At 34.1% G+C, this 11,513-nt stretch overlaps 1 protein-coding gene across 3 annotated transcripts; it reads left to right on the top strand.

Annotated features, from left to right (window-relative positions):
- Positions 1–246: 246 nt before the first annotated feature.
- LOC129306188 (heat stress transcription factor A-6b-like) lies at positions 247–4,483 on the top strand. 3 transcript variants are annotated; one of them, XM_054946637.1, is made up of 6 exons: positions 247–1,035; positions 1,831–2,848; positions 2,958–3,055; positions 3,258–3,833; positions 3,937–4,199; positions 4,282–4,483. In XM_054946637.1, exons 1-2 carry the CDS (start codon positions 733–735, stop codon positions 2,602–2,604), a joined length of 1,077 nt encoding a protein of 358 aa, XP_054802612.1. In that variant the 5' UTR covers positions 247–732; the 3' UTR covers positions 2,605–2,848; positions 2,958–3,055; positions 3,258–3,833; positions 3,937–4,199; positions 4,282–4,483. The 3 variants fall into 3 exon arrangements, with proteins under 3 accessions (XP_054802612.1, XP_054802611.1, XP_054802610.1); XM_054946636.1 differs by having other exon boundaries at positions 2,949–3,055; positions 3,937–4,163; XM_054946635.1 differs by having other exon boundaries at positions 2,949–3,055.
- Positions 4,484–11,513: the final 7,030 nt, after the last annotated feature.

Below are 11,513 nucleotides of genomic sequence, written 5' to 3'. Positions count from 1 at the left end.
ACCGAGAAGGGTTTAGCTTGCAGGAAATTAATTAAATATGATTAATAATTAATCAGTATTCCGCGGAAAAAAACAAAATGCCTTTTTGGAATCGTCTTCTGCTCATCGCTCCACCAGCGTGCCTGCCTCTGTAACTTCCAGAATATTCTAAACTGAATTGCTGGATGAGGAAAGTTTTAAATAAAATAATCCAATAGTGCTCCCTAGATGTCTAGAACTTTCTTAATTTTGTCCTATTTAATTCTCCAAACGCTGAGCTGTTCCCTCTCTGTCTCTGTTCGTCGAAACTTCGGCTGGTCGTTTTAACTGCCTCAATGACTTTCCGGAAAAGGAAACCCGGATTCTTCATCTTTGCTAGAGAAGAAGAATCCGAAGCTTCACTAATCATCATTTTTCATTTTACTACCTACTCGCCTTTCAACTCCGCCGCAGAGTTTCCACTTTTACCGTCAGTTTTGTAGAATTTTTTCCTTCCCCTGTTTCTAGACTTGATCTCACATTACCAGGCCAAGCGTCAATTTTCTTCCAATTTTTAGTTTATTTCCCTTCATGTTCTATATACTGTGAGCTGATCCAGCGTCGAATTCTTTCTTAGCTGCGTATCTGCAAGTTTCCCATTGAAGGAACATTTTGTGATTTTGACTCGACTCATCTCCCTTGGAATACTCTCTATCTAGGTGGAAAACAGAGCAAAGCAGAAACGTCTGAGTCATCTTACAGGGCAATTCGAGAATGGATTACCCGTATACAGTGAAAGAAGAGTACCTGGAAGCGTCCTCATCTCATTCAAGAGGTGAAGTGCCAACAATTTCCCCACCACAGCCAATAGAGGGGCTTCACGAGCTTGGCCCGCCGCCATTTCTCACCAAGACGTTCGACGTGGTGGATGACCCAGCTACCAATCATATGGTTTCTTGGAGCAGAGTGGGCACTAGTTTTGTTGTATGGGATCCACATGCCTTCTCTGTGAGTCTCCTTCCCAGATACTTCAAGCACAACAATTTCTCAAGCTTTGTCAGGCAACTGAACACTTATGTAAGTATCCTCATTGACAACGGTTTCAAACAGAGCCTTCATTTGAGTTTGATTGTCCTCGAGAATTTTATTCGCACAAATCGATAAATGGATAGTGTGTTCCAATGCTTTCTTCGAATGAGGTTAAAAATAAAAAATAAAATCATCATTTTTCTGAATGCTTTTTCACAGGGTATCCCCTCGTGAAGTTTTCTCTTTCTCCTCATCACAGTTGTACAACTCTCTTTATCTCTTCGTAAAAAAAAAAAAAAAAAACTATAATTATTTGTTCATCTGTCAGTTGGAAGTCATTCCCAGTTTCCTACCCGTATATGTCAGTTAATTACAATCGTATGGTTATTAGTAGTATAGCCTTTTCTTCTTCTTCTTTTTTCAATGAAATATGTTAAATTCTACGGTCTTATCGTGGGGAAATACGAAGGATGCTCCCTGGGCGTTCACTACCTCCCCACCTTTTCATTTCCAGTGACGAAAGTGAATCATTGATTACATCGAGTTTAAGTCTTTCAATTTGTCCTCGGTCTTTTTAAGTCGTAGTTCTGCTGCTCCCGCAATTTCAATTTCTTTTTGTTGTGATTGCCTCGAACCTGTCTTCTATCTTCTAGTTCTACAACTGGAGTCTTCTGTTAGTAGCTGGTACCCCAAGGACAGAGGGACTATCATTTAAGTACGTAATTGCTTTTCTTTCTTTCGACTAATGCATCTGAAGTTCTGATTCGCTGAATGCTTTTGCTTTGAAGTTATCCGTACTTTGGTCTTTGATATATAGATTGTGTGTGGGATTCAATTTCACAGGGATTTAGGAAAATTGATCCAGATAGATGGGAGTTCGCAAATGAAGGATTTCTGAGAGGCCACAGGCATCTTCTGAGAAACATAAGGAGAAGGAAGGCACCTGCTAATGTGAGTCTTTCTCAACAAGCACAACAGCAAGGTCATTGTGTTGAAGTAGGAAGGTTTGGACTGGACGAAGAAATTGACCGTTTGAAGCGAGACAAGCAGGTGCTAATGATGGAGCTGGTGAGACTTAGGCAACAGCAACAGAACACTAGATCATACCTTCAGGCAATGGAACAAAGGTTACAAGGCACGGAAAAAAAACAGCAACAAATGATGGCTTTCTTAGCCAGAGCTATGAAAAATCCAGCCTTTCTCCAGCAACTACTCCAACAGAAAGAAAAGAGAAAGGAGCTTGAAGAAGCCATAACTAAGAAGAGAAGAAGACCAATTGAGCAAGGACCAAATTGTGTTGGTGAATCAAGCAGTGGAGTTGAAGCAATAAACCCTATAAAAGCCGAGCCTTTAGAATTTAGCAACTACGGGTTTGAAGTGTCGGAACTGGAAGTGTTAGCTTTGGAAATGCAGGGTTATGGTAGAGGAAGAAGAGAACAGGAGGCGCCAGAAGAACCACGGGAGAGGCTGGGAAAAGAACTTGACGAGGGTTTCTGGGAAGAACTGTTCAGTGAAAATTTTGAGGGTGAAATAGACATTCCAAGCACTGAAGGTGAAGATGAAGATGTCAATGTCTTGGCCAATCGCTTAGGCTACTTGGGTTCTAGTCCTAAGTAAAACTACTGAATGAAGACTTGGTTTGAATCACGAGGGATCTTGTTAGGCAAGACGCAACGCAGACGGAGAAATAATTTGTTTTTTGGCGTGCTTCTAAGTTCTAACCCTATCTATCTGTGTCCTCCAGTATAATTTTGTAAAACCTCAAGTTTCTCACTTTTCTCAATGTTGATTAGGTAGGTTGCAGCTGGGGCTGGCGCAAGAAATCTGTGGTAGTGATAGCTGTCATAATATTGATCTCAAGGTTCAGTTTATTTTTAACCGATCACATCTCATGTAATGGCATCAAGCCACATATCGTATATGCATTGCCTCTTGTAATTTTACTTTGTTGGACCATCTAGGGAATGTAGATTATGATCAGAGGCTGTAAAGTGGACAAGAAGTAGCTGAACTCCAAGAACCAGTCATAACTGAATGTTGCTTATGAATCCAGAGCCAGTTGATCATGGTTGTCGGTTTGATTTTCCCCCTTCTACGTTTTAATGTTTTGTGCATTGTGTCATTGTGGCTAGAAATGAAAAGCGAGGCCACAGTTTGACAAATTTCATGATGTTACGTCTGTGCATAGAAATATCTTCCTGTCTCTGCATGCTTGGCTTTTTATCAAATATCAGTAGTGGGCTCTCAATAAAAGACGTGTCACCCTGCAGAGCATGATCAAATGACGAAAGTGATCTTCGTTTTCTGGCGGTGGTTTCCTTAGGCTTGGACTAAGAAGGACGTTCAAGAAATATCAAATGGAAATGATGTATCTGAAGAATTCCATATTGCCAACCTTAATTACTAATAATAAGATTGCATAAAGTAGAAGGACAAGCTTTAAGTACAGTTTCTTTCATTCTACTTTTTCATGGAGTACGTGGTGTTTGGACAAGTGCAACAACGAAGAAAAGGAAAAAGGTGCGAAGTCAAGTGAAGTGGCTGAATGAACCTGGGATTTCTGAATGCCGAAGCCCAAAAGGGAAGTCGTGGTCAAGTTGTGTAGATGTTATAGTTAGTAATTTGAATAGTGAAGATTGTGAGAGGGGCTTGTCAACATATCAAAATAATACTTCAAGCCTTCTGGAAATGGCTAATTCTGTCTAATTTTAATTCCATTATGGGGTAAACTACAAGACTGCATTTGCTTGTGGAATTTTAAATATCCGTTTGAAAGTAAAGCTACCGGATGAGGGATATGGAAATGTGTGTATTGATGGCGTTTGTTGAGGAAGGTTAATTACTTGGTAATTTTACGTTCTCATCTTTTGTGTTTTTTCTCACTTTCACTTCCAGAATTAAAGGTTATATTTTGGCTAATTAATTAATCACTGACACAACAACGAACAGGGTTGTATTGTTTTGTAGTTGATGGAAGCAGCCGAGAATACTGTAAGACGGCAACCCTGAGAACCCTGCAGTTAATTATTGTGGATTTTGATGTTGACCTTATTCTATGTGGGACACTGAAGAGTTTTTCCCTTCAGTGGAGTACTACATACATGATTTCAGCGGGGCTTCCTCTCAATTATGAATCCTGATATTGACAACGTACACAACTTATGCCAAAATACACTGTGAGTTCGTGGCCACTGAATTCACATCTTCCAACTGTAAGCTTCTATTGTCAAATTCCAAGTTGATGCTACTTCGCTGCTTAAGTTGGTTGTCTTCTCAGCTATGGCATTCTTGCAGAGAAAGTTGGGAGTTCGGACGGAGGAAAAGGGTTGAGTGCTTCCTGTGCATGAAAGTCCCATATATCTCATCTTACTATTCCAGCTTCAGACACTTGATATTGTTGAATAATCGTTATCATTTTTACATATACCAGACTTAGATTTTACTGTTCATGTACTCCTGTAAATTTTGACAAATAAAAATTAAACCCCCCACTGTACATAGGAGAATATTATAGTTGAATAAAAAGATGTGTGCGAAATTATTAAAACAATAATTAGTAATTTTCCGGGCTAATGTTGCATGCCAATCCACGCAAACCAGAAACCAACAGCTGAGTTGGTGAAGGAGCGGTGGCTGTCGCAGCAACATGGGCAAGATGACAGTCTGGAACGTTTTTAAGCTGAGATAAAAACATTTCATTCATATATAATTTTATCTCAATCGAGTGGAAAACCGGATACCCCGTGATGACAACACTAAAGCTGAGATGGGGAAGGAAGAGGGGGGAGGGGGGGATGAACTTTATGTTGATTCACGTTTTAGAAAAAGAAAAATTATGTATTAGCCTTGTAGAACAGACTTATTTATAAATAAATTTTATAAAATTCAAAACTTATAATTAAATTTCTTAAAATTTAAGTGTAATTTAAAATTGAATTGAAAAGACAATAATGCCTCTATCAAAAATATTCCTTCCTTCTTAAACTATAGGGTATTTTTGAAAAAAAAAATTCGTTTCAAAATATAAGACACTTTGGATATATTAAGGTTTCATTAAATGCATCAATTTTAATGTTATCCTTTTTCTCTCTATAATTAATTTCTATCTTTTCTCTTTTTAATATATTAAATTATGAGTATTTTTAAAAATTTATATTTTTATTTTGAAAAGATAAATTTGTTAAGTACATTTAATGTGGTTATTGGTTTATGAGATTTTGTTTAAAGATGTTTGGTAATTTGGGAGGAGGGAATACATAATATCAATCAAATAATTTACAACTATTTTATCAATAATTTACAATTATTAGTCAACTTTTCCTGCAACAACTTCACATATTTAATTATTAAATAGTTTTATATTATTAAAAATTTTAACATTAATTATTTATAATTAATTTATTAATAATTTATAACTATCACTTTAACTTTTTATAAATATAATTTTACATATTTAATAGTTAAAATTGACTTTCTATTATTAATAAAATTTAACACTAATTATTTACAACTACTTTCTCACTAATTGACAACTATCATTTTATTTTTTTACAACTATAACTTTATATGTCCAATAATTAAAAAGTTTGAATATTTAATGTAAAAAATTGAAGTTACAATTATAAAAAGTTAAAGTAATAATTATAAACTATTGATGAAGTAATTGTTCAAATTATTTAATTGATGTAATGTATTTTTAATAGGGATATTATTGTTTTTATATTTTTATATTTTAATTTTAAATTATATTTAAATTTTAAGAAATTTGGTTGTAATTTTAAATTTTACAAGACTTATTTATAGATAAATTTATTCCATAATATATATATATAATATTTTCTTTTAAAAACTAGGAGAATTATATTCAAGGAGCAACTTTTATCAGGTTAATTTTCAAGAAGCTGAAGAGGAGGGGCGGCCAGGATTTATCCCATTGTCCGGGGGGAAAAACTCGTCCCCTCTTTCGTTTTTCAAAAAACAATTTATATAAATATATGACACACGTACAAAAATTTAGGAAGAGAATGCCACAAAAAGCTGCAGTCTCTTCAAATCAGAAAATGCGAGACGCATAGAATAGTAAAATGAAATTATATGACATAGATTTGAAGTCTTGGATCAAGGCATGATGTTAAATTTACTAGCACAGTCCCTCTCGTAAACTGACCTTGTTTAGTTGCAGGAGAATATTGTAATGAACTTAATTTTATAAAAAATGAATAAGTGGAGTTATAAGATTTTAATAAATAGAGAAGGAAAATTAAAAGAATAAGAGAAATTAATGAAAATATTTCAACCCTATTTTCCCACTTTTTTTTTTTTAAAAAAAGAAGGGAATCGACTGTTTAGAATCTCTCTCCCCCTCCTCCCATCCCGTGAGAGATAAATGAAAATGAAGTCATCACAGACCGACAGATGGATGAAAATATCTGAATTTGGTAATTGGAAGACACTGAGAAGCACTAAAGTCAAAGTAGCATGGTGAAGTTGACTCGAACCTGCAGGGCAGGGCAGCCCTTGGACTCGTTGATGAGAAAAAGGAGCGCATGACATTGATGCTCGGCAGGATACGAGACCCCCTCGGTTTCAATCCCCTTAGAAACTTCATTTAATCCCAATCAAATACGATTCCATGACGTTATCACGAAACTTGTAAATAAAAGTCAAAGTCAAGAATGTGATGCTGTCCCAGGATGGCTCGTTCGGCAAGGTTGGTCATTTTTTGTGGGAGGCGCCATTCTGGTCAACACAATGCACCGTCGGTACAAATCAAACACGAACTCCTCTATGATGAGCTAAAGACCTCGTCCTCGACCCATACCACTACCACTGGTTTTTCTTTTGTGGACCGCGAAAAATATTCTAGCTCATTAACCTCTGAACGGCAATTAATGAAACCAGGATAATATATTTTTTTAATTACTGTTAAACGAATTAAATTTTACTTAAATCACAACACGCGCGCGGGTACAGGGACGAGAAGATTTGAGGGAGTGATTGTGGCTCTTAACATCAATTAAATGGTGGAGACGTGGGGTTTCTTTCAAAAGAAAAAATAAATGGCGAGTTTGGTGACAATGCCAATTTGGCAACCATGTCTACCCACACAAAGAATATTCCGCCACGTATACCATGACTTCTGTTTTTGTCCGTTATTATAGGCCCTATAGGTATACTAGACCTATATTTAATTTCTGGTTCCCATAAATTCCACTGACCACGTGTTTGTTTACAGTATCATTGGTTTTTTTTCCCGTCCTTTTTTTTCCTTGGAATGAAATAAGAGTAGGAATGATCCAAACAGATTCGATAATGTCACATAGATGTCAAACCTAAGTTTAGACCTTATTATCAGCTTAAGCTTAAGCCTGGGGTAGGTATGGCCCATCAAAAGCTTTTTTACGTGTAGGTATTTAAAAAGACTTCTAAATTTATGACACAAATTTTTTACCAAAGCTTGCATATAACTAAAATAAATAAGAACTATAATAAATTTACATAAAACATATTTTAAAAGAGTTACGGCATGTATGTCATAAATTACAAAAATTAAATTTTAGGGTAGGAGAAGAAAATGAAACTAATTACCTTAAGCTAAAAAAGTAATTACAAGATAAAATTTAAATACAGTATAATATATAAATACATAAAATGCATCAATTTAAATATAATATAATATAATATATAAGTATTTGAAATATATAAATATAACTAAATAGGTCAGATTCACATGTCAAACTTTAAAAATTCAGACTTCACTTATTTAAATATATATATGCCTCTAAAAACCTTATGCCTAACTTATTTATAAAGAGGCTTGGCCAAACCAACCCCCAATTCGGTTAGGTTTTAGGTTGTCTGATGAGAACTTAGCCTGTCCTCATGTCTAGAATCAAAGAGGCAGTTTATAATTGCTACAGCTAATAATAAGTGTTTCTTAGTTACGATTTCCTCCATCGGTCAATTAGATTTAACGGTGCACTGCTTATATCAATGAAACTTGTACGTAATTCACTAGGTGGTCTACAAGCATAGCACGATTCCAAATTGATGGGATCTGGCTCATTCCCAACAGAAGACATCACCAACTCCGTGAAAGAAAAAAGATCTCTTTATATTCACACATTTGTTATCCGAAGCACGAGATTTTGGAAACACAAACACTCTTTGCAGACTCATCAGGATCTCAAACTCATCTTTGCTCCCCGGGAGGCAAACCGTTGTGCAGACTACTTGGCCAACACGGCGCATTCATGCCCAAATTATCTCAGGATACTTCATACACCACCTGAAGGCTGCAAACCTTTTTTTTTTTTTTTTGGGTATGATAGAAGTGGGGGCATACCCACTTGAATTGATTGTTTTCTGTGTGTTTTTATTCCCTAGCTTGTAGCTAGCTGCTTATTATCAATTTTTTTTAAAAAAACTTTACTTAGTCCAAATCATAAGATATTAATTAATTTTCATTTATTTTTTAACTATATATCTATTTTATTTATTATTTTTTAAAAATGATACATTAAAATTTTAATTGTTATTATTAAAAAATCATATGAGATACTCCTCTGGTTCTATTTATATGGCAGAAAGAGAAAAAGATTATTTTTATTTATAAGACACTTATTAATTTTCAATGCTTCTTTTTATATTTTTTACCCTTATCAAATATTTTAAATAAATATCAGTAATGAGATTTAAGAATATTTATTGGGGTAAGGATGAAAACTTATTAAAATTTCAGACAAAATTAATGAAATTTAGGTTTTCATTGGTTATGGTAAAACATGTTGCAAGTGACTTTTAAATAGGATTAAAGGAAGTATTTAATAAGAACATAATTAGAAATATGTAAAAAAAATTAAGAGATTAAAACTCTACCTAATGTCTTTTAGAATCATGAATTAGTCATAAATACTTCATAACGATCACTTTAATTTGAACAAATATAGTGAATAGACATTTAATTTTATAACTGTATAAAGAATTTGCTCGTTTAATTTATACCGCTTGCATTGGTCACGAGAGAATTTTGCTCCGAGGGGGTGAGATGCTCGTGGATTGAATTTTATTTCTGAAATGATCCAACGTAACCCAAGCAAATTGATGAATAATGCAGTGATTTATGAATTTGGAGACTCGTAAAAGCAGAAGAATCCTTCAAACTTGAATTCATGAGGATTGTTGGGTGGAAAGATACACCTGAAAAAACGTTTACGGTTTGACGGTAACGGTCAGTGTTAACAGTTCTGTGATCTGTCACGTCTCGTCAAGCCCGTGATATGAATGCCGAGACGTGCATTATGACGGAACAATATAAGAGTGGTGCAAGGGAGGGGTCAATCTTCAGTGCATTCTATCTAGTACTCAGGAAAACTGGAAAGGAGCGGTGCATAAAATGATTTATCATATGCAAAGTATACAATCAGGTTTTTTAATTTTATTATAATTTATAAAAAAATTATGTAAATTATAAAAGTAAATTTTTAATAAATCAGCTAATTATCAATATAAAAAATACATATTTAATTTGAATGATCTAATTAAATATTAAATATTTTTTATTTTTGATAAATTAATTATCCAGATGAATTATGGACAATCCAGATTTAATATTAAAATTTTTCATAATTTTTGTTTTGATACATACAATATTTTAAAAAATGACGTCACAAAAATATTTTAAAAAAATTGCAAAAAAAATTTAATATGAATTGTTTAGAGTAAGTATAGATAATAAATTTAAAAATTATAAAAAAATTAATATTAAAATTTAGATTGTCCAAATTAGTGATAAGATAAATTCATTAAAAAAATATTTTTATAAATAATAGTTGAGTGTTTTGCATATGATAAGCCTTTTTATGTATCTTTCTCTTTCCACTCACTGGATAGAATGCATGGTGTTGGTGAGAATTCCCACTTGCACCACGGCACCATTTTCACTGCATATAATCGGTTCCAGCATCGCGCACACATCCAAGCCAGTGTAGAGCTTTGATGGCCCGTGACTTCTCTATGCATAATTTCTAGGCTTATTGTGCCTCTGTATTTTTCATTTGTTTGTTTGTGTGAAAAAAGATGTGAAGGGTGAATTTTCTTGGCGTGGTGTTTCGCCGTTTGTTCAGACGCAGAGAATAAAACGTACTCGCTGGTCTGTTCCTTAACGTAGTCATCTTCCCCAATTCCGTTGAAATATAAGCGAGGCAGCCCATCCTGTAGAGACCGTCAATATTCCAATTAACAACTGTTGTAAAGTTAACTCTATCGCGCCAGGCGAGGTAATCCCTGGGTTTAGAATGCCACTAATAAAAACAGTGCTTGATAGATCAAAATTAGGGCTGTGCAAAAGTTCTCCAGTTTAATTCGGTTCAATCTAACTTGAAACAAATCCGGTCCTATTTGATCTGGATAAAAGTTGGATTGGAGAAAAGACTGAGCATTTAAACTACTTAATCCGGTCTTATAAATTTATCTAATATAATTATAATTAATTTATTAATTATTATTACAATAAGTTAATTTATAATAATAATTAGTAATTTTTTGTGTTTTATACTTGTGAAGTCATTAATATTGAGCAAAATTTTAGCATTGACCAATCTCAGCCTTCTCCTTTTATTGGTGAAATTTATAGTTAACTTAGTATAATAAACTTTAGACATGTTGAAGGTTGTTTAATTTGAATCATTTATGTTGTAATTGAAATATGTTTTTTTTGTTGGAGATTGTTGTGAATTTATAATTATTGTTGTTGTGATAAATTTTATGACTATAAGTAATTTTATTATGTTAATTGAGTTTATTATGTTAAAATAAATTGCAACCTCTCATAAATAAAAAAGGAAAAAAATAAAGTGAGACGCTGGGCAAGACCAAGACCAGTTCCTAGTTTTACTAGACTAATTTGATCCTGTTCAATTTTAAGTTATGCTAGGAATAGGTCAGATCACAGATCATTTAACTCAATTATTTTTCATGAAAAGAACCAGACTTTGAGTTAAGCCAAAATCCTATCAGGTCAATTCTTTATGCAGTCCTAATCAAAACTATCAAATGACAATGTAACAAGAAGTTAAACTCCAATTAGTTTCACATACATACCACATATACAAATACATACATGTGTGTCTATCATGGAACCGGTATTAAACTAATTGCTACGCAAGTGTGTGCGTGGCTGAAAGAAGAACGAATATAGGCGTTAAGAATGAAAAGCACAGGAAGGCAGGTAAGAGGGAAAATTAACATATAATATTAGCACGAGATACATAGCTGATGAGCGAGAATCTGGAAACAGATCATAGCCCCGTGATCACTGAGCAACAATATGCCCCGTTATATTTATATATGGCCCCCATGCATCCAGACCCACACCACTATATATATATATATATATATATATTCTTATTCCTTTATATATACCTCCCTCTTCTGTTCACTCCTGATGGCCATTGTAATATATTCCAATTTTCGCCTTCTCTGTATATTTTGCTCATGCACCGTCCACAAAGCACAAATAATCAAAA

The sequence above is a fragment of the Prosopis cineraria genome, unplaced genomic scaffold, assembly GCF_029017545.1.
Source record: "Prosopis cineraria cultivar Desert tree isolate PC_DT_omini unplaced genomic scaffold, ASM2901754v1 PC3, whole genome shotgun sequence".
NCBI classification, from domain to species: Eukaryota; Viridiplantae; Streptophyta; class Magnoliopsida; order Fabales; family Fabaceae; genus Prosopis; species Prosopis cineraria.
The sequence above is the reverse complement of the archived record's forward strand: the minus strand, read 5'-3'. Positions and strand labels throughout refer to the sequence as shown.

Bases quoted from the DNA above. Each gene is read 5' to 3' on its own strand.
- LOC129306188 (XM_054946637.1), top strand. From the start codon at position 733: ATGGATTACCCGTATACAGTGAAAGAAGAGTACCTGGAAGCGTCCTCA. The intron at 1,036-1,830 runs GTAAGTATCCTC...TCAATTTCACAG, and splicing joins TCAGGCAACTGAACACTTAT to GGATTTAGGAAAATTGATCC.